Source organism: Leguminivora glycinivorella, chromosome 12 (genome assembly GCF_023078275.1).
Source record: "Leguminivora glycinivorella isolate SPB_JAAS2020 chromosome 12, LegGlyc_1.1, whole genome shotgun sequence".
NCBI lineage: Eukaryota > Metazoa > Arthropoda > Insecta > Lepidoptera > Tortricidae > Leguminivora > Leguminivora glycinivorella.
Window position 1 is genome coordinate 11,922,723 of NC_062982.1, and position 24,085 is coordinate 11,946,807.

General features: G+C 37.8%; 3 protein-coding genes across 3 annotated transcripts; 1 reads left to right on the top strand and 2 right to left on the bottom strand.

Annotated features, from left to right (window-relative positions):
• Window positions 1–10,751: 10,751 nt before the first annotated feature.
• LOC125231686 (heterochromatin protein 1-like) lies at window positions 10,752–18,824 on the bottom strand. Its single transcript, XM_048137208.1, has 6 exons — window positions 18,422–18,824; window positions 18,166–18,309; window positions 16,029–16,175; window positions 15,605–15,751; window positions 15,165–15,289; window positions 10,752–11,454 (listed from the first exon to the last, which is right to left on the bottom strand). Exons 1-6 carry the CDS (start codon window positions 18,668–18,670, stop codon window positions 11,430–11,432), a joined length of 837 nt encoding a protein of 278 aa, XP_047993165.1. The 5' UTR covers window positions 18,671–18,824; the 3' UTR covers window positions 10,752–11,429.
• A 142-nt stretch (window positions 18,825–18,966) lies between these two features.
• Window positions 18,967–20,661, top strand: LOC125231684 (acyl-coenzyme A diphosphatase FITM2). The gene is made up of 2 exons (XM_048137206.1): window positions 18,967–20,154; window positions 20,521–20,661. Exon 1 carries the CDS (start codon window positions 19,055–19,057, stop codon window positions 20,138–20,140), a length of 1,086 nt encoding a protein of 361 aa, XP_047993163.1. The 5' UTR covers window positions 18,967–19,054; the 3' UTR covers window positions 20,141–20,154; window positions 20,521–20,661.
• LOC125231685 (ganglioside-induced differentiation-associated protein 1) lies at window positions 20,385–22,195 on the bottom strand. Its single transcript, XM_048137207.1, has 5 exons — window positions 21,953–22,195; window positions 21,590–21,782; window positions 21,188–21,367; window positions 20,886–21,086; window positions 20,385–20,813 (listed from the first exon to the last, which is right to left on the bottom strand). The coding sequence occupies exons 1-5, from the start codon at window positions 22,070–22,072 to the stop codon at window positions 20,512–20,514; spliced, it is 996 nt and encodes a 331-aa protein (XP_047993164.1). The 5' UTR covers window positions 22,073–22,195; the 3' UTR covers window positions 20,385–20,511.
• Window positions 22,196–24,085: the final 1,890 nt, after the last annotated feature.

A 24,085-nucleotide genomic window follows, 5' to 3' on the forward strand; every position in this document is an offset into this window, starting at 1 on the left:
ACTGTCTTAACTTTTCACGTCTGATTTTGGATACTAAAACAAGAAGCGTAGTTGAATATGCAACTACAAAGTAGTAATATAGGTATAATGTCGTGTGAGTCGTGTCATTCACGAAGACGCGTACCTTGTACTGGTATTGTACAATTAAATAAAGGTTAGATCTGAAAAATGTGCACGTCATCGTGATTGACACGAGCAATAATAAAACATTTAGTAACTCTGTTTAACTAGTAGACTAGACTGTACTTTTGTCAAATTGTTTTATCGAAGACTAAGAGATAATTGCAGTAAAATAATCACGTAAGACAAAAAATACAGCCGTAAATCATTACACAATAAGTTCCGGAATTTATTTCAATCTCCTAATTTATACAACAGGTTGTCAGTGCAATTATTTTAAACCCTTATGCAATAAAAAAAACCTTAATTCTACAAAACAAAAAAACACTATTAAAATGTATATCTTTCATAAGCCTTTCAGCCCATGACCTGATGAGACTAACTAAGCACATCTTTTGCCATTGTTTGGAAGCCAAATACCACTGCTATCAGAATTAGTCAACTTAACACACATGTAAACAATGTGTTTTCCCCTCACTAGCTCGGAAACACGTGTTTTGTCTTTTAATACCAGCGGGTAAAAACGCATTATATCCATTAGTGGGTAAAGTAATTTGACCTTGAATAAAGTCAAATTAACTGCTTTAAAATTGATAAAAGTAGGTGAATCTAGTAATAAATGTTAGCTTTCGACATTGAGTTCATAATTTTCATTGATTTTATATGTATACTGGCCTTTATCAAATTATCGGTAGATATAAACGTGCCTGAATAAGATTGGCCTTTTAAAAAAATAAAACATTAGGCGGGAACCGCATAAATCTTGACAGATGTCACCGTGAAAAAAAGATATAATCGGCATTATGGAAAAACTAGAAAAAGCAACCGTATAACCAAGCTGTGATAATTTTAGGAATTTGTGTATTGTATTGTTAATATCGACTGTGATTGTAACCCAAACTGTTCAGTATGAGATTGGCATTGTAATAAAACAACGAGCAAGGAGAAGTTCTTTCATTTAAGACCAGAACATAGCCTTCAGTTCAGCAAGAGGGATCAAAGGCTTACTGTCGCCTAAACCACGTCCACAACTTTATGAACGGCAGGTAAACAAGTTAATCTGTATTTTTGAGTATTGGAGACCGAGTTATATGATAAAATGATATTAGTGGTCATATAACTGGTAATATCAACAAGTATGGGAAGTGATCGGGTCATACCGATTGTTTGGAATGGACTTGCTAAGTTATGGATTGAGATACAGACACTTATGAGTGGAAAATGTTGTTTTCGTGTTTATGCAGAATACTTATTCTAATTACTTGTGATAGCAAAGGATTGCATCAAATAGTATTACTCTCTGAATGACCTGTTTTAATTCAGGAATGAATGAGCATCAGTAATCAGTATATTTTATTGCTTTCATAGACTTCAGGTCAAAGAAACAAACATCCATACTTAATATTATAAATGGGAAAGTGTGTGTGTCTGTTTGTTTGTCTGTCTTTCATGGCAAAACGGAGCGACAAATTGACATGTTTTTTTAAGTGAAGATGGTTGGAGGGATGGAGAGTGACATAGGCTACTTTTTGTCTCTTTCTAACGCGAGCGAAGCCACAGGAAATAGCTAGTGAAATATAAACTGAACAATGTTTTATAAACACATGGGATAATTTCTTTTTGGAATAAATACTAATGATGTCTAACTTATTCAGTAATGATAATTATTTCAGAACTAGTTTCACTGTCATATTTCAGTTTAGTGTAAATATTTCATTTTGTGCTTTGAAGTCAAGTGACATCATAATCATTTTATTGGCTTTCAATTCTTTTACCGTTTACTTTTGTCTAGTGTGCTCAAATGCCAGTTGCTTGAAAGTCACATGCCTTTTTGGAGCTCATCTATTCAGGATGAAGTTGATGGGGATGAACTTTAATTAACATTAAGTTCAATATTGTTGTTTTTGTGTATCAGACTAGGAATGTATTAATCTTTTGACATTGACAGTTTATTTAGTCATTGGTGTTGGATTTCTGTCTAAGCTACTACATTTAAAGTATGACTACAAGGTATAGCAAGAAATCAATGATGATAAATTATGAGGATGTTAAGCTAAGGATCAGGGTGTTGTATATAAGAAAAACAAACCATAATAAAGAAAAACAAACCATAATAGTGACAGCTCTGGACTAAGGAGGTGGCCGGTGACATGTGTTGTTTGTCTCAACACTAGTGATCCATTTTTTTTTTGTTACATGTACAAAAACATATTGAAAAAGTTTTCCTGTATATTACACATCTAATATACTTGTAATTCTACATAAAATTGTTTTACATAGGTAATGTGGTTAAAGGAGGAAGTGAATATTTAGGTACTATAAATAAGAAGGAGGAAGAGGTAATAAAAGGGGAATTTAAAATAAAGCTTATCTAACATATAATTATAATTTGCAGATTGGATGGTGGTACTGATTGAGGAGGAGGATCAGTACAGCTAGCAATTAATGCTGATGAACTTAGCTGCTGCACTAGGATAAAACAGCAGAGAGGTCCAGGATATGGCCATGAATCAAGGATGAAGAACCCGGCACAAATTAATGCTGATGATGGTCTTAGCTGAGGCTTTAGGCTAAGACATCAGGGAGGTCAAGGATACGGTCATGATTTAAGGAGTGCATTGGGTTCAAGGATGGAGAACCCGGCACAAATTAATGCTGATTGTCTTAGCTGTGGTGTTAGGCTATGGCATCAGGGAGGTCAAGGATACAGTCATGATTTAAGGAGTGTGTTGGGTTCAGGGATGGAGAACCCGGCACAGATTAATGCTGTAGGTCTTAGCTGTGGTGTTAGGCTGAGACATCAGGCAGGTTGAGGACACGGCCATGATTTAAGGACTGCTTTGGGTTCAAGGACGGAGAACACAAATGGTTTCAAGATTTTAGGACGAGTGGTTTCTTGGTTTTGTTTGGAGCAACTTTTATAAGGAAGGTTGGAGAAGTGAGCACTGGAGGTTGAGGGACTATTTTTCAACATCATCTGGGTCTGGTGGCAGTTCATCACCTCAACTTAGGAAATGATGTCGCGGATCAAGTATAGTGTTATATTAAATCAATTCCTTAGTATTCTTGACAAGGTCAAGAGTTCAGACAAACATAAGTTATCCTATAGGGTAGCTAAGACTTGTTATCAAGGATTATCCACCTTTTTATTTACATGGGATGGAGAGAGAAATTTATAGAATCCTTTCCTTGTCGAGAAGACTATGATAAACTTCTTTCATATATGTAATTTTAGTAAGGAAAGTAAAACATCATGTGAAAAGATAGGATATCTTGAAATTTATTGCCATAGAAATAAAAACACTGATTAAAGGAATGAAACTCAAACAACTACTAGTGATAGGACGTATTTGTGAAATTTGTAAGGTGTCAGAATCGGTGCTCGCGGTGATTTCAGTCAAAGGAAATAGTAAGTCCAATGTACTTAGGATATGTTTAGGAAAGTGAACGATAGAGGGCGTGAAGGGCAATTGAACGCAAAACTGACGCGTACAAATATATACCGTGGTGCAAGTTGTTACTAGACGTCACTATTACCATTTACCACTGCAAACTGGTTGGCTGGGTGTAAGTATTTCGCTAGATGTCGCTGTACCATCTGCAAACTAGCGAAAGGCGTTCTACGTATGGTTAGTTGTATTTAATTGGCTGTGATTTCTTGGAGAGATGGGTGTTGATAAATAATAATAAATAAATAAATAAATATTATAGGACATTCTTACACAGATCACACAGTGGTTGAAAAATTGCATTTGATCTTTTAATGTGCTAATGTTCTGGATAGTGTTCGCGCCTGGAGGCTTTTACACATGATGATTGTAATTTGGTTGTATTAGGCTCGGATTCTGTGTGAAAAATAAACCTAATTAAAAGTCCCGTCATAAATATGTGACATTCCATGTCAAAAGGGTGCACATGCTTTGTGTGTTATAAGGAACCTTAATAATAGATGGCGATGCATTCGAATATCTTGATAAGTTGATAACTCTATCATACTATTCAATTTTCATATTTAGATTGTCGCGCTGACAATGTTGTGTTACATTTCAAACAATTCATTAATATCATGGCATGATCAATTAGTCATTTGTAGGGTTCCGTATTTCAATTTATTGTGTGATGCATTTTCATTGGATAAAGCAGTTATTTGTTCGGGGATCCAATTCTAAATTTTTGGGCCAACGGTATAATATGTCCTTTTGGTAGATTTGGTCAGTCTGAAGTTGGACGTTTTTGCCACGCCCCTATTCCTGTTCCTTAAGCGTCTCAAGTTGACGACTCTGTGTGGAAATATGTCAATGTGGGTTCTTACGAGCTTTAAAATATTAAAATATATTGCGATGGTAATGTCATGGTTCATAATGATATATAAATAGTTGTCGAGCTGGCAAACCGGAGGGCGAGTTGGCTATTATTCTTATAGCTCGCTTCTGCAACACGAGGACACCATGCCGGTCAGCGACGACGCTTCTGAAATTCTAGACTAGTTTGGCACAGAATGGAAAAGGACAAAATAACTACTTCGTACTGCTGCTGCAGAATTATGCTGGACTCCTAGACACCCCTAGAGTATGTAGAGGACCATAGAGGACTACATCTACCTGAGGACACTTTAATTTCATTTAAACAAGACTTAGAAAAAGAAATTGAAAGAAGAGTAAATCGAACATGGAACAAGTATTGGTCATTAAAGGAAATTTCAAAGGTAAAAATGTCTACAAAACAAAAATGAAGACTAAAGCAATGGAAATTTGCCTATTTATTACCCTGCCTTATATATGCATGCCAAACCTGGCCCACTAGGAGAGAAACATTTAGGAGAATAAAAGCATGTCAGGGAGGAGTTCAAGGAGGCTACCTAGGACTGAGACTGGAAGATGGAGTAAAAAAATAAACGTTCGAAAGAGGACCGGGGCAAATGAGCAGTTAAGCAGGTATTACGCTTTAAATGGAGATAGGCCGGACACGCAAGGAACCGAGGACGGACACTGGCCAAATGTGGTAAGCGAGTGGCTAACCCAGGGAAAGAGAAGAAGTGGAAAACCACTCATAAGATGGAGCGACGGCATAAAAAAAAAATAGTAGGCTACAGCTGGCCAGAAGTAGCAGAAGGAAGAGAATGCTGGAAAGCATTGGAGGAGGCTTTACCGTTCAGGGTGGTCCTTATGAAGATGATGAAGAAGATAAAAAAAAAAACATAACTGTAAATATTTATCAAGAAAATAAAAGCTTATATTATATTATTATATGTTTGTGCTTGAGGAAGAACAAGGACAGTATTTTGGGTGCGAAACAGATTCCTGCTAACTTAGTGCGTGCATACTAATTCAATTTGGGTGTCCCATTTTAGCAATTGGTCGAGGGTAACGCTCAAAATTTGGCAGAGGTGACGTGCGGAAGGATTGTGTTGTTCATGGTAACTACTGGCGGTCTCCTTCCTAGGTTAAAGTGGAGAACCTGAGTTATTGATACATTTAAGGACGAGCCCATTAACGAAACCAATGTACTAGGAGTTTATGTACGTCACGGGTGATTGACGTCTTGAAGCTATCGTTGTTCGGAGCAGTTAGTATGTCGTCAGCAAAAACATACATTTGTATTAGAAAGCATAGATTGGGCCATGGACGAGCCCTAGGGGATCCCAATATCTACAGAACCACAGTCAGATTTTACCGAACCACTATTTATTACAACGGATTGCTGTCTTTCCTATAAGAAATCGGCCATGAACTTTAAAACAGAGGCACCTGGACCGTGGTGCTCAAACTTTTTGATTAGGACGTTGTGATCGCAAAGGTCAAAAGCATTCGTCATGTCGCAAACGACAATGGTTACATGTAAATGGTTCTCTTTAATAATTGAGACACATGAGCGATTTCGTCGATAGGCAAATTGTTTTGTGTGTATTAATTGAAACTTTTCTAAAAAGTTATGCGGCCGATTACTCACTCCCGCTTTTAAAACTTTGGACATAGTGGGAATTATACTTATTGGCCTAGGTATAGTTCCTCAACTCATCTTTCTGACTTTTGCCTTTATAAACGGGAACGACTGTTACATTTTTAAGTATGGTGGGTAAATACCTACTTTAATAATAAAAAAATGTTAGTTAACTGAACTATGCCTAGGTAGTCCAACTTTGAGCATTAGCAACATAGTTGAGGTATCATATACATATATACCACAGGTGTTTTTCTTGTAACAATATTTGTCGCTATATGATTTTATACAACTCATCAAAGGTAAACCGAGACCGATAACTTAACGGAAACGGGACTTGAGGTGCACGAATGTGTAAGAGGTACTTCATTAGTCAGTTCCGGGCGAGCGATAGGTGCATTTGCAGCAGATAAAAAAAAAAATTGATATCTTAGCTAACCGGTTCCGCGATGTGTATTGTTCGTCCCGGCTATCTTTTAACGAGTCCAGATTGCATTGTCGCTTGCTGGAGACGCGTGTCGTGACGGTGTTTACGATTTGCCAGAGAGTGTTTAGTTGATAACCACTACTTTGTAACGTTTTAGCGTAGTATTCGCGTTGTGCGATGTACGTGTGATAGAGATTGTTTAAATTATTAATATTTTGATTGTGATATAATTAGTTTCAATATCTCATTACTATGCGGGTGTTTTTGAGCGATTTCAATTAACTGGACGAGAAGTTTTTTTTATTTTATTATTAAGTCGTTTGTGACCCACGGATAGTTATATTTCTTGTGTGTTTGTACAAGACTGTATGGAAAACAGATACTGGCAACGTTATTTGAAATATAATGGATGTTAAATGTGTGATTTGAGCATTTTGTTAGATTTTTGGCCAATCAACTGAATAAAGATGTTTTTATATACTCTATGACAGTAGTTACGCTATACATGTTAAGTTTATTGGATTAAATTTCTTGTTGTGTTTCGGATTAAATTATTATTCCATACGACTATCGGTTTTGTTATATCTTATGATCTATTTTTGTTTGTTAATGTAAAATTGAATGACAATGTTGGTATGCCTATAGGTGCAAAATTTAATAAGTAGGTACAAATTCATTGTTTTTTTTTTATCGCTGATCTCTAAGCATATTATCTAATTGATAGTTGATACTCGTAGTTCCAGTCGTGACACTGAGAAATGCTCAAGGCGAAGGGACTCGCTTAACAACGAGGATGGCCGATGTACTTATTGCACTCTTCCTGTTACTGTTGTATAGTCGTATTATTATTGTCTGAAAAATGGAGCCTTTGATTTTTTTTTTATTGTTATTATTGATGTTATTGATAAGTTTGCTATTGTCAAAACTCGTAAATTTTATTGTATAGTTGTGTTATCATTAACAAGCATGTCAACACCTGGAGGATTAGGTATGTTACCATTACCGTTGTATCAGACGAATGATTATTGTCTGAAACATGCAGCTTTTGATTTATTTGTTGTTAATTTATGTTTTTGAATAGTTTTCTATTGTTGAAACTCGTAACTTTTATTGAAGTTATGTTATCATTACAAGCAATGTTCAATGATATGTTATCATTACCACTGTTGATCTCTAAACTAGTAGGCATAGGAAGTAGGTTTGTGTTATGTCAACAACCTAGGGATCGGTTGCACCAATCCGTCTGTTAACGAATTAAACGTTTGTAATATTTTTGTATGGTAATGTCCGTAGACTTCTGCTGCGAGACGTTAATGTGCCTGCTAGCTGTTGTCTGCGGGTGATGCAACTGGTCCTAAGCGAAGGGCCTCGCTTACACAGGAAGGCCGAGCTGTTAGCTTTCGACATTGAGTTCATAATTTTCATTGATTTTATATGTATACTGGCCTTTATCAAATTATCGGTAGATATAAACGTGCCTGAATAAGATTGGCCTTTTAAAAAAATAAAACATTAGGCGGGAACCGCATAAATCTTGACAGATGTCACCGTGAAAAAAAGATATAATCGGCATTATGGAAAAACTAGAAAAAGCAACCGTATAACCAAGCTGTGATAATTTTAGGAATTTGTGTATTGTATTGTTAATATCGACTGTGATTGTAACCCAAACTGTTCAGTATGAGATTGGCATTGTAATAAAACAACGAGCAAGGAGAAGTTCTTTCATTTAAGACCAGAACATAGCCTTCATAAAGATGATTTACCACATGTGGAACTACTGGAAGCAGTGATAAACGCATTTTTTGCGTTGTAGTTTCCTCGCTGTAGTGAGAGGAAAAGTTTTGTGTTACACTCGGGTGCAAATGTATTTTACTTCTCGTGTGTTAATTCAATTCCAAGCTCGGCGTTAAAATACAACTTTGCCCCCTTGTATAACAAATAACTATTAATACCAGGCCGAATCGATTGTATAAAACCATATGTGACATTGTATCGCAAGGTAGGTACAGGTAGGTAGATTAAGCTACCTCTGTGAATGTTTCATTTGTATTTTATTCCTTTACTTTTTTATCAGGCACTAGCTGCCCGGCGTACTTCGTATCGCCTTATACTTGGAGGCGCAAAACATGGGGCAAGGCAAAGAAGTGACCATTTTTACTTGACACAATTAAGTAGCTACATCATTAATTACATTATAGCGTACCTATTTAATATACACATACCCATAGCTGGGCATTAACTCGTTAATCCGTTAATCGTTAATTAACGAAGTTAACATTTCGATTAACGGATTAACTTTTAAGTTAACTCTTAAAAATGTTAACGGACTCGTTAACTTCCGTTAAATTTCTCCGAGTCCGTTAATCGTTAATTTAGCAGGGCAGCGCCGCGAAAAACACGCTACTGTAAAAGTCCGAAGTACGGAAAATCCTAGGATTTAACCGGTAAATCCCAGCTTTTACCGATTTTGATCGCCAAAAGCCCAAATATTACCTAAAGAATTGTTGTTCACATGGGTTCGCTTTTACCAACGTTGATTCGATGAATCCTAAGTTTTACCATGGCAACTGTTCTAGATTATACTGTGGTTTTAGTGACAGGGCAGCAAATTCGAGCCCAATTTAAGACCACATTCTCTTCCCTAGCTTCTACCCGGCTTCCGCCTGCTGTGATCTTGCAGCTCTCCTGACACAGTTCTTGGCAGTAGCTCAGGCAATCACTGCCTTCCACTTGTAGCCTAGAGTTCAATAGGCTTGCTGTAATTCGGGCTTTTACAGTAATATAATACATTATAGTGGATTACTGATACAACTAAATATATACCTACAGTAAAAATATTTTTTTGTCACGCGTTAACGGATTATCGATTAACTTTAACTTACGTTAAATTTGTTGAAATGTATCGCATTAACGATTAACGAAGTTAATTTTTTTAGTAACGGATTAACGAATATCGAAGTTAAATATTTGATTAACGGTGCCCGGCTATGCACATACCTATTGAAGAGATAAGATGACTTACCTTTTTCCTCTTGTGGCAATCATCCGGTTATTGCGTTGTTTTAGTTACTAACTGTAATACTTTAAATTGCTTTTGAAATCGATTTGGAGTTTTTTTACCATTCATTTAAAATACACCATTTAAGCTAGTTTATTCCAACTACAAAAATATACTATTTTTATTTTATCTCAAAACACAAATCACAGCAATAACAGTTGACAACGTCTAACAGATTTTTTTTCTGTTATGACAGCTCATTCTCATTCATTTCATTTCAAGCAATATTTTTTAGCCGCATTACCTGGCCGCTACATATTAAGGTGGATGATACACTGGCTCCGGTTGTGCGATGCGAATCGGAGCCAGTGTGACATCCACCTAATCAACTACTTGTTGCACGATTAGAGTGAGATGGAGCAATAGGTAGAGAAGGACAAACATGTATTGCCTCACTCTATCGCTCTATCTCACTCTAATCGAGCAACCGATCGCCATGTGTGTAGAGATCTTGAGGATTGTGATCGTTTCGGTTTCCTTCGCCTAAGTTTTGCACGGAGCGAATGTAACTATTTATTTGCGATGGTACCGGTTCATCACTACTTTTGTGAAGTATAAAATTAATAGCTGTAACAAACTGTCAGATTTGGTTCGAGTCGGACAGCGGATTTAATTCGCTCCGAACCATATCCGGCCGTCTGTAGAGCACGCGGACCAAATCCGACCGGTCCGGCCCGAACCAAAGCTAACCGTCTGTTACAGCTATTAGAGAAAATTTATAAATCTGGCAAGCAATTTGGCAATGACAACTTCATAGACTACTTAAAATAGCTGTAACAGACGTGTGCGTTCCGATTTAGTATTATTTCTTATTTCTTTAACGGAATAATTACTAATTTTCACATTATTTTGCCATTCCTTATTTCTTTAACGGAATAATTACTAATTTTTACATTATTTTGCCAAGATAAATTAATAAAATCACAATGCGTTTGGAAGGCATCCGTCATTAATGTAAGTTTGGAACGCACCTGACATTAACGTCACGTCATTTTCAAGTTGTCAGGTAGGAACAATTTGTATGGGAAAAAAGAATCACTGTTTTCTAATTATCATCACAATATTTACGTGTTTTTACACTGCCTAAATCTTCTGCGGTCTAATACAAACATTTCAATACCAAAATTACGTAAATCGGTCCAGCCGTTCTCGAGTTTATAGGTAACTAACAAACGCATTTCATTTTTATATATATAGATTAACCTTCCTTGGACACTTACATATCCCAAAATAAAACAAAATGAATTTCCAGTGGGATGGAAAGGAAATTTATTCATTTACTTTTTTATCAGACATTAACCTTCCTGGGACACTTACATATCCCAAAATAAAAAAAATGCATTTCCAGTGGGATGGAAAGGAAATATTTAGTAAAACCTGTACATAGCATACAAAAATCACGAATTGAAGACGCATAGCTTGTCACGTGACTTTACATGGTTAAAAAGAAGCTAGGTAAACCTATCCACTGGTACTGGAACTGGATAGTATCCAGTTCCAGTACATCATTTACTCCACTGTGTTGAATATTATAACCGTAATTTATGGTTGGGTATGCGTTGAAGGGTTTTTAAAAGACGTTCACCATCCAGTTCCTCGCATATGGGTCACGACAAGCCTCAAGTTTCAGATTCAGAGAGAGAGCGAGAGAGAGATTTAGAGTGAATGTGTTAAGAAAATGACAAGTTTTCTTTTAAACCAATATTATATAATTGTGGTATAATGGCTAATTTCTCATTGACTTTCGATGAGAAACTCATATTCAGTTGCAGTGGTGTCAGTTGTAGTAGAAAAAAAATAAGATAAAGATACGGACACATATTTTGCTTACAATTTTACAAAGTCCTACCACCTTCAACTTATGGGAGAGAGAACTTGACATTATTCTGCGTCGTCGTAGCGAACTCTGAAAAAACACATTGTTAATTTGAAAAAGGGTGTGCATAATGGAAATAATAAATAGCCGGATCCACACTGGCTGCAAGCCTCGAGGTAAAAACGTCCGTACTCGTGCGCGCACGTTTGCCTCCCCCGAGCAAATTTGTTCGGCAAGATGGCGGCCCTCGGTCAGCTGTTCAAAATAGTTCACGAGAGCACTTATTTATTGCCGTGAATCGTGAATGATTTAACTTTTCTTAACCCTTATTCAAAAGAAACTGCGAAAACCACGAATTACGTGCCATAAATACATGCAGAACTATTTTGAACAGCTGACCGAGGGCCGCCATCTTGCCGAACAAATTTGCTCGGGCGAGGCAGACGTGCGCGCATGAGCACGGATGGCCAGTGTGGACCCGGCTATTTACTAAAAAAATGGTATGCAAACATTTATTATTAATAAAACTAATAAAAGGTATGGAGTAACCTATAACAAAAGGTGAAATGTTTGCTGCAATAAGATCCCTACCCACTTGCTACGATAGCATAGTATAAAAAAAATATGCAGCAGACTGTCCGCGGATACCTTACCATCCCAAGGAGGGGAAGGAGAAACAGTTGAATAAAGTGACATCTAGTGAAATATTGCATGTGCGTTCCCATTGAGGGTCCACGTTGGAATTTCGAGCTTTTTGTAAAAGTAGGCACTCAAAAGTTACATTCGGTTAAAGGTGGACCCTCAGTCGTGCATGTCAGGTATCCATATCTCATAATCCACTTCAAATTTACAACTTCTGTAAATGACTACTCTTAGTAAATTTGTACAACTAATTTCATTAATTGTGAGTATTGTGACTCCTTTCTGCTAACTCAATACGAAAAAATGGCATGCAGAATGTGGTCCCTCAATCGATCTCGATAAGTTCACATTAAGAGAGAACAATAGTATTATTTAAAATATAGGTGTGACTGAGAATTAGTAAAAGTACTCGAATCATTGTAAATTCAAGTTTTAGTTTGTAAAAGATGCCATTAAATAGTTTCAAACTTTCAATCGATTAAAGGTGGTCCCTCAATTGAAACGTTTGTCATAAAAATAAATCAATTTACGTAAAATAGTTTTACAAATCTTTTACTAAGAGTAGTCATTTACAGAAGTTGTAAATTTGAAGTGGATTATGAAATTTATGAAATATGGATACCTGACATGCACGACCTGAGGGTCCACCTTTAACCGAATATAACCTTTGAGTGCCTACTTTTACAAATCGTCACTACTTTAAAAAAAACTTGTATAGAGTAGAGTTTCTGTGGGCAGAACTGGGGGGGCATGGTGTCTGCCGGCATCCCCAGTACAGGGATATTGAGCACTGATTCAGTAAATAGTCTCAGTGTTTGTGATATCCACCCTCCTCTCTTTGTAGCCACTATTCTCAGTATACTGGATCTTGCTTCCAGTTCCAGATAGAGGTGGAGTGGCGACAGGTTCAGCAAGGCCTCTAGTGCCGCTGTTGGAGAGGATGACATTGCTCCAGTAACGATGCTACATGTAGCTCTTTGCAGTCTGCTGAGCCTCGCCACTGCCACTTTCTGCAACGTCTTCTTGTACCATGCTACAGAGGCGTAGGACATCGGTCTCACTATAGCAGTGTACAACCATAAGGCAATTTTCGGCTTAAGACCCCATCTGTTGCCTGCGAGACGGCAGCATATTGCCAGGGCCGATTTGGCCTTCAGTAGAGTTCCGTTCAGGTGCTGGTTCCAGGTCAGTTTCTGGTCCACTATTACCCCCAGATACTTGACCTCGAGAAAACGGAATCGTTTTACCATTCATGACCAAAGGTTTTAATTTATCCAACCTTTGTTCGTGAATGGAACTATAATTGTCTTGTCTGCGTTGATGGACAATTCATTTTCACCACACCAAGCGTTTATAGTGTCAAGAGCCCTCTGCATAAGGTACGATATAGTACTTTGGCAGTTTCCCCTCACCGTCACAACAAGGTCATCTGCGTACCCCTGAGTGTCGATTTGGAGATCCGCCAACTTACGCAGGAGTCCGTCCACTGCGATAGTCCAGAGCAGTGGGGATAGGACACACCCCCCCTGCGGGCAGCCTCTCACAGTGGTCACTTCTAGTGTGGTATCCAGCAGGTCTAGCCTAACTTTCCTATTTGAGAGCATGCTTTGCACCCAGCGTACCGTGATGGAGTCCACTTCTTTGATTATTAGCCCACCACCCTGCACCAGTGTCCGTATTGGAGTGTTATCCAAAGCGTCCTCAATGTCAAGGAAGGCCGACAAAGCTATTTCCTTATCTTCTAAGGCCTTTTCCACTCTATCAACCAGCTCCAGAAGGGCTGTCTCCGTAGATCTTCCCCTCCGGTATGCATGTTGGCTGTCGTGGATCGGCTTCCTTACAAGATAGGTATCTCTGATGTATTTATCAACTACCTTTTCTAAAGTTTTTAGAAGGAACGAGGAAAGGCTTATGGGTCTGAAGGACTTGGCAATTGCGTAGTCCTTCCTTCCCGCCTTTGGTATAAATAATACCTTGACCTTGTTCCACTGTTCCGGTAAGTATCCCCAAGCAAACTCACTCTGAAGACTCTTACCAGATGCGGAATCAAGACTTCAGCACCACGTTGTAATAATAAAGGGCTTACTCCGTCCAGACTGCTCGTTTTGAATGTTTTGAAAGAGTTTATAGCCCACTTCACTATCCCCGGCCTTATAATCCTTATAATCGTGGCAGCCTGCCTCCAATCCTCAGGACGAGGCCTATGCAGGCTCTTGCTAACCCTCGAACTGTTTGACAAGGCTGCCCCTGGGAAGTGAGTTTCGACTAAAAGCTCCAAAGTCTCCATTTCATTTGCAGTGTAGGAGCCATCCTGCCTTTTCAGTAGGCCAACCTGACTAGTCCTAGCTTTCGAGAGTAGCCTATGGAGTCTCGCTCCCTGAGGTGTATTTTCAATTTCCTCACAGAACCTCCTCCATGACGCTCTCTTGGCTTTCCTAATCTCTTTGCTATATTCATTTAGGGCTTTCCTATAAGTCTCCCAGTCGTTCGTTCTTTTAGCCCTATTGAATAACTTCCGCGTCTTGCCCCTGAGTTTCTTCAACTTGGAATTCCACCAAGGGACAAAACGTCTGGTTGATTTGAACTTGGGAGCACAATTATCTTCAAAGGCCCTTTGAGATTACGTCTACCTCTACTTCACCCCCTGCAATAACTGTCAGCGCTAAAGTTATGTGCCGCCACTTATACACGCTGTCCCCATTATGTATGACGTCCGCAAATTATTGCCATATGAAAGCGGTTTGAAGCGACATTTCTTGGTCAAATAAAAACTTGTAAAGGCTTTATAGACGGATAGAAAGGAGTAATAATTTTGATATATTATAATGATCTCCAAGGATCGGACAAACGCCCGTCATTTCGAAAATGTAACCCTGTTCCGTACAGCAGAGACTTCCTTATGTTAATAAAAAAATTGTAAGTGTTTTATAACAATTTTAAATGCTTTTTTTATGTGTAACTTCGTCCTTTGTAGTTCAAGAATTTTTTGTGGGATGACTTGGAAATATTTTTTTATGTACAGAAAATCTTTTTTTAATGAATTCTTTTTATAAAACACTTACAATTTTTTTATTAACATAAGGAAGTCTCTGCTGTATGGAACAGGGTTACATTTTTGAAATGACGGGCGTTTGTCCGATCCTTGATGATCTCATTACCTCTGCTTCTGGCCACGTCTCTTGCTGAGTCTGCGGCCCGAAGAAGGGGCTTGTAGGGTAAAGCGGTTGGTAGTGCCAGGTGCTACTCTTAAGCTGCGAGTGTCTGTAGACTTTGCTGCTTCCACCTAAAAATAACATATTTAAAAATGATGAATTGATGATACATGTCAAATTCAAGTAGTAGTAGCGCCGGCGTAGCTTTATTTGACGTTCATATGCGCATTGTAATATGCCTACTTGAAAAATAAATATTTCATTTTCATTTTCATTTTCAAAAAAGAATGCAAGGAAAGAAGAGAACATGAACATAAGTGAATTAGTAAGCAATCTTCATCCTTTGGTGACAAAATTGCTCTTACAAAGAAAATTATATGAGCAAAGAATTGCCAAATTTGACTTAACAGAAACAGAATCATTTGCATGATAGATCTATAATATACCTTTTCCATAAATTTATTGATCAAGTCTGTGCAGTTGAGGTTATTTTCAGGCTCCCAAGAATCAAACTTATTAGACCATCCTTTCCAATGGATCAGGAACTCCCTTTTGCCATTCTTGCCATGGTGAACCTCTAAGATACGGTCAACCTGAAAACAATAGTCTTTATGTAGCATAAAATATGTTCATTGACCTTTTTCTATTTCAGCATATTCCAACTCTGAATTGTAAACCTTATGATATTGTTATAAGATTAACAGTGAGCCCTATGAGGGGTACTTGGCAGTGAATATTATGTTACTGTGAAACTTTATTAGTAGACAGTATGAGTATTACATCCCTGTCCAATAAATAATTTTAATGATTTAGTTTAATAAAACAAACTGAATGTAAAACAAGTAAGGCAATGATTGCATGATGGCCCACCTCATACTCAGCATTTTCATCAGCATTCTCACTGTCCCACTCAGTCTTGGCTCTTTTAGCCTTCTTAGGACTTGATTTTTCCTTTTTAGCTCCTCTCTTCTTCCCTTTCTTTGGAGAAGACTCTTTTTTCTTGGTTGAACTGCCTTTCTAAAATTGAAATAAACAAACATTATAACTTTTTAAATTAAAAACAGGGTCCGTGTAGAGCAAGCACAGTCGCAAGGCAATGTTCTTGGGTGGCAGTAATATAAAGAATTCAGTTGGCCAAGTCCACACAGAGACAAGTATGTTGCGAGGCAATGTAAACCTGTCTCGGCCAAGCATAAAGCCCATGTAGCATCCTTGCTTGATGTGGACCCAGCTGTAAACTGATTTTTCTTAGATTGCACATATATAAAATCTAAGATGACATAAATTGAAAAATCTTTTTGCCTATTTTCTTAATAATACTTATAAAAAAGCTCTTTCTTTTTTATATGTAACACAAAATAGTTCAAAAAACTTTGATTTTTAATTTTCACTTTTACCAGGGGCGGCTCACTCCGCGATTCTATCGCCGCGCTACAAGTACATGCTGGCGGCCGCGAGCTCGCGGCCTAATCAGGGGTGGCGCGCGTTCTCACGGAACGCACGTTCGTACTTTCCGTTGTTACTTTACGTCGCAAATACTTTTTTAAGGTTCATATGAGATGTCCGCGTGTGGAATGGCTAATAATGCTAGTTAAATAGCCATCATGAATAAAATAGGACAATCTTCAACAGATCTACTATTGATTATCCCACGGAAAAGTTCAATAAGGCTTGCGATGTTGGGACTTAAACAAAAATATATGAATACTGTATATATACCTAGAGAGTACCCAAAACGACTATAAGATTATAACATTTTATCTGAGTATTAATTCCTTTTAATCCATAGGCAACCCTATCGTCCGACGCTGCGCACGTGCGGCTCGTTTCTTTGTTAGAATTTTGTAGGCATTTAAAAAGGCGGCATTTTGTGAACATCAAGGCAGTGAGCCTTCTGTACTTGTACTACTATATATTCTGTGCTTTTACTCCCCCAAAAGTGGCCCCTATAATTAAATTTTCTAATTTAAATTGCATGTTCGTCTTTGGGTCACAGGTTACCTACCATATGTATGTTGTGTGCGTGTGGATTGAGTGAGCACCTTCCGAAAATAAAAAAAAATATGCTGATCATTTAGTTAAAGTTCTAAAACAATTGTAAAACGAATCTCTGAATTTGTAAAAAGATAAATCAAAAGATACAGTCATTAACTCACTCAGTTCTCACAAACTACCAACGAAAACAGTGAATGTATTCATTTAACATATAATATTTATATACTAACATTTAGTAAAAAATATGCCAACTTACCTCTATAAATCTAAAGATCACCTAGTGACGTATTTAATTTTTTACAAATAGTTTCTTATGCTCACTCAATCCTCACACTTTTGAAACGCCGAATTTTGATGAAAAACATAAGATTTACGCTATTATACTATGTGTATAGTTTAGTAAAAGCAAAGACCTATATAACTTCGTATAGACAGATAAAGTCTAAGAAAAAAACGTACCTCAAAACAATACAGAAAAAGGTATGGTGAGTTAGATGGCGATACACCTTTGGGGTACGCTCGGTTAGATGGCGCTAATATTAATATTTGTCATTTTAAAACATATAGAGCTAAGAATATGGGCCAAATTGTCAAAACTGAGGTTCAAAAGTTTTAAGCTTGTGTCGAGAGATGGCAGTCTCTGCACTGTGATTACACATTTTACTTTGACAGTCACTCTCTTTAATACTCTATCCTCTTTGGTAAAAGTGAAATGGGAATTTGTAAAATACAAAACGAACCACTAACGTGTCAGGTTTTTTTATAATAAATTTTTGTAAGTGCTCACTCAGTCCACACGTTTTGAGAAAGTTAAAAATGTAAATATCTTAAGATTTGTAGCACCACAGACACTCGAAAGTACTTCAACATTTAGTAAAAATTTTTACTAAATATCCACCATCTAATATTTTATATTCATTGTCTGGTTTTAAAGATATTCAGATATAACTTTTCTCATAGAAATGTATCATGTAGGGTGACCACACTATGTCGGCTCCTTTAGCATACTTACTTCCTCATGATATTTGCTGATGAGCTCAGGGCAAGAGAGAGTGTTTTCAGGTTCCCAAGTATCACTATCAGCAGAATAACCCTTCCAGCGAATAAGATAATGCAACTTCCCTTTGATTTTCTTGGAGTCTACCACTTTTTCCACCTTTAAATAAATAACATACTCATATTATGGACATTGCTAGATTATGATTAGAGAAAAAAAATCTTAAATTATTCAGAATAGATTTTATATTCCCCTTTAAACTAGTATTTACCTCGTATTCTTCTTCGGCACCATTGTCCTCTTTCTCAGATTTCCTCTTCTTGCCTTTGCTTTTAGAAGACTTTCCTTTTTTTCCCACTTCTTTTTCTTCGGATTCGTCTCTAGATGCTTCAGCGTCCGACTCGGTAAGTTTATCATTTTGGTCGGATTGTTGTGTATCAGACCGATCATCATTTATTACCGACCCGTTGGCAGATGAAATGCCATCGTCGTCCGCACGGCTTTTTGATACTTTACGCATGGTAAATTTCTTAAAATAAACAATTATGGCTAAGAACCTTTAAATGATTAATAAACACTGGAAAATAACACAAACTTTAAGTGAAATTCGAAATATTCAAACACCGAAAACACGCCGAATACGCAGTAGGAGGGAAAAGAAAACTTGGCTTGGCTTGCTTAACTTTTTTTTAATTCATATTCTGATTCTAGATTTTTAGTCTCAATTATTTAAGGATAGTCTACACGCACAGCAGCACTGACAGTTGACAGATACGTTGTCTATGGTTAACCTCTAATTTTTAAAAAATCTGTTCTGTCAATCAATTCAGTACAGACAGTGGGAGTGGGACTCTGAAAGAGATGAGTTATAGAAATTAAACAAGGTTTATCCTAATTTTGAGCCATGACAAGTAGAAGTACGAATTATAAAAATTCACGAATGAATTACAATTTTCAAAATGAATCTTTTGAAAGCAAAGCTAATAAACCTACCCGAGAAGCCTCATCTATTTTGGAAGTTCTCGTTTTAATGATAGTGCACATTTGCAAGAAGGTACTGTTCTTCGACACCAATTTAAAAATAGCAGTTTATTTAGGAGCTCTTTTTTTGATTTCGCTTATGGCGGACAGTCTAACGTTTCCGAAAACATATTTCTCAAGGAGTGATAATATATTCAACCAATATTTCGTTAAAATTGGATGGTTTTGGACATTATTTATGACGGTGCCCTACGTTCTGTTGACATCCTACACCACTTGTTGTGGAAATAGAAAACTCATAGCTACAGCACACTTGTCGAGATTGGCGATTGCTACATTTTTTTGGTACACATGGACAATGATCTTTAATGTTATTGAGACCAAATATGGACGTTGCAATATGAAGAATGTAGACAACAAAGTAATGTGTTTAAAAAACGGGGGCTTTTGGAATGGATTTGACATATCTGGTCATTGTTTCATTCTTATATATTCAAGTTTAGTAATGATAGAAGAGGCAAGAGCCATAAATGGATGGGAAAGAATAAAAGATTACATCAGGGATGAGAAACATGCACGAAGCATAGATGATAAATCTGTAAGCTTGAACCCTCTAAGGAAAATTTCAGCTGAGGAATTAGAGGTTGTAAAAACCTCTTATGAAAAATGGACACCCTATGTGAGAGGATTTTTGATTGCAACAACTCTGCTTCATATACTGTGGGATGTGATGCTTGTATCTACAATTCTTTATTATCACATAATGGTGGAGAAATTCATCAGTGGTGTAATAGCTATATTTACATGGTTTGTGACCTATAGAGTCTGGTATACAATACCAAATGTTCTTCCTAATTTACCTGGAGATGGCACATTCAAGTATAACAAAACAAAATTGACATCAACTCCTACCTTCAGAAAAAGAAGCACTACAAATGGTAAACATTTTATGGGAATGCCTATCAATCGTCAGGATGCTACAGAGGCTGCAACAGAGGAAAAAAGATAATCTAAGTAGTTGAGGTAATAAGCCAGACATTATGTTTCATCTCAAGTAGTTAGTATGGTTGTAGCATTTCTGGGATTCAAAGTAATTCATAGTCATATATCAAGGGTACCTGGATGCAAGTTTAAAAATGTTGATATTAGTAAATTAGTTAATCTGGGTGCAGTGGGTAGGATAAGAAATATAATTATTTATAGAAAGTTAACTTTTTAAATTTGCACAAGTTCTATATTAAATCAAAAAGATATCACACTGATAGCTATTTATTGGTTATAAATAAATATTTAAGAAATAAAAGTTTTTATACAAGCTACTAATACTGTTTCTTTTTATAAAGTATAAATATTCTTCTAATATTCATTTGTTCCATATTATTAACAAAGAAGTTTTCTGAAAACATATAATACTGCAACAACAATGCCAAGTGATGCCGCTCCAGCAGCACCAACATATGCCGGTGGTTGGGAAGTAATGATCATCTTTATATGGTATGGTAAAGTTGGCACAGTCTTCTTAAACGATTCTCTTTGTTGGACACGATGATAGTAACTCTCTATTAGGGGGCGTTTGCCTTGAGCCCAGAATCTGCCTTCAAGTCCTAGTTCCCACAAACGATGCAAAAGTATTGCCAAATCAACATCCGCTATGCTGAATTGTTCACAGCACAGCCAAGTATCTACAAATAGGGAAAAAAGATGAAGGACAAATAGCCATTTGTAATAATTTTGAATAATTACATGCAAATTACCTTCATTTTGTTCTTTCAACTGTTCCTCAACCTGTCCTAAGACTTGGTCAACTATATTCAATACTTTTAAATATTCTTCTTCACTAGTAAGTATTTCATGTTTTCTGTCTTGAATTTCTGCTTTATACAGTAGAATGCCTCTTGCTTTTGGGTTTTCTTCAGCTAATTTTCTAAGGTTTTTGGAACTGCCTAAGTCCCCACCTAATAAAGGAATTTTTTTTTATCAATTTTTAAATATTATTACACATTATAAACAACATAAAAACGAATTTGAATTACTATAAATACTATATGCTACTCACTTTTGAGGACTTCTCGAACAGGCAAAATAAAAGGCAACTTAGGCCTGCCACACAATTGAGGGTGAAAGAAAGAACCCACAGTAATAACACCTGCTGGTAGTGCGTCAATCAGGTCACGGAATTTGTTTATGTTATTTAAAACCTTTCTATCCGTTGACACATTAATTAATGGAGTAAGTTCTAAAATAAAACCAAACATAATTAGCTACTCATGCCTTACAGGTTTGCTCAGAAGGGTTGGGAACTGGTGCCTACCCTCAGTCTGCCATCCTTGAAAGTTCTATAGATCACAAAGGTCTATTCTCTTAAAACAGTGGGAAGCAACGGGAGAAAAAGAGTTATTTCATAGAATAAATTGTGAGCCCTGACTTGAGATTAAACATATGACTCCAAAACACATACTAGGGTCTAAATAGTCCTCCAAATAATCAAGGATTCTTGTTGAATCTGGGATGATATCATTGTTCACTTTAAGTACTGGAATTTCTCCTCGTGGATTAATATCGAGAAACCAGGAAGAATATTGTTCTCCTTTGGTGATATCAAGTAATAGTGGTTCAAACTCTACATTTTTTTCATATAACGCCATTAACACCTGTAACAAAAACATGTAAAAATGAGAAAACTGTAGGCCTACAGGGTCAAGTATTTTAGTCTTAGACAGATAATTATGGTATAATTTTACAGTTAGTTTGTTTTCGAGGTCATTTTGTGATAAGATATAATCTAAAATGAAGAGGAGAGAGATGATTCATGAATTCTTACCTTTTGAGAATAAAAGCTGTAGTAGTTACAGTATAGGAAGATATTAGTTCCATTATTAACGGATTTCGCACTTCCTTTCGGTATTGGTAGTTTTTCAAGATACTTTTGAACATAATGCATGATTAGATTTATTTATTGTTTAGACGCACTAGGCAATTCCAACTTATTTACCTACTTAAAGTAATAAAAAGTTAAGAAACCCATGACATGAGTATTAAGTTTTGTTAGGCGGCTTTTTCAGATCAAATAAGAAGGACCAACCTACAAAAATTAAAATCAGGTGACATTCGACCATAAACACTAGATTACTTTTTTTCGTGTTAAGCTAGGAACATACTACGCGGACGTCCGTCGTAAATCGACCGCAGACGGGAATCTGGACAATGGAAATAGACATAACCGTGCAAACTATCGGTCGACGGACGTGGACGTGGCCTTGAGCGCATGGACGTCCGATCGAAATCTGGCTCGCTGGATGTTTTGTTCCGTGCACACTGAAGCAAGGAACACACTACGCGGACGTCCGTCGTAAATCGACCGCGACCGCGACCGATCAGTGTGCACGGAACAAAACATCCAGCGAGCCAGATTTCGAACGGACGTCCATGCGCTCAAGGCCACGTCCACGTCCGTCGACCGATAGTTTGCACGGTTAAGCTAAGAACACACTACGCGGACGTCCGTCGTGAATCGACCGCGGACGGGAATCTGGACAATGATATTACACATAACCGTGCAAACTATCGGTCGACGGACGCGGACGTGGCCTTGAGCGCACGGACGTCCGATCGAAATCTGGCTCTCTGGATGTTTTGTTCCGTGCACACTGATAGGTCGCGGTCGCGGTCGTTTTACGACGGACGTCCGCGTAGTGTGTTCCTAGCTTTATGTGTAATTTCATTGCCCAGATTCCCGTCCGCGTTCGATTCACGACGGACGTCCGCGTAGTGTGTTCCTAGCTTGCTCGGTCGCGGTCGCGGTCGATTTACGACGGACGTCCGCGTAGTATGTTCCTAGCTTTATTAGACGTTATCACGTCAAAAAACAAATAATATGCCTTTTATTTCATTACACCAAAAACTAAAGTCAACTACCCACGAATTATGTTTATCGATAAAATTACTACCCACAACCGCTAAACCGGTTGTTGTCAATTTTAGTTCCATAAAGCTAGGAACACACTACGCGGACGTCCGTCGTAAATCGACCGCGGACGGGAATCTGGACAATGGAAATACACATAACCGTGCAAACTATCGGTCGACGGACGCGGACGTGGCCTTGAGCGCACGGACGTCCGATCGAAATCTGGCTCTCTGGATGTTTTGTTCCGTGCACACTGATAGGTCGCGGTCGCGGTCGTTTTACTACGCGGACGTCCGTCGTAAAACGACCGCGTCCGCGACCTATCAGTGTGCACGGAACAAAACATCCAGAGAGCCAGATTTCGATCGGACGTCCGTGCGCTCAAGGCCACGTCCGCGTCCGTCGACCGATAGTTTGCACGGTTATGTGTATTTCCATTGTCCAGATTCCCGTCCGCGGTCGATTTACGACGGACGTCCGCGTAGTGTGTTCCTAGCTTTAATGTCCGTTGGACTTTGTGTGAGACCGCCACTAGTATAAACGTGTAAAGGTTTTGTAAGTGTGTGTGTGTGATGGGAAGGGGGCATTTTTTGGTATGGAGTTGGCGTTCTTCTCCTAGTGAGTATTATATTCTTTGCAATGAATATACACTTAACCGTGCAAACTATCGGTCGTCGATCGTGGACGTGGTCTTGAGCCACAGATCAATACAACAAGATGGCCCTTACAGGGCGACTCGCGGTCACCAAGCATACGACAAATCAGGTTTATAAAAGTTTGAACGCGTGCGACACCGATCAGTAGCGCCCAAGTATACGACCCGCTAACAGTGTCCGTGTCCGCTCGGGAAAAAATCTTAAATAATCAATTTTGGTTGCAAACAATGGTCTCTTACAGCATAAAGTGGTGTGGCAAGTCTTCTAACACTTCTACATGTAAAAAAGATGGAACAACATTCCACAGTTAAGTCAAATTAATTATTTTGTTGAATATTGTTTATTGTCCGCGGAGTTCATTTATACTGGTCAATATGGTTGTGCTGAGCGG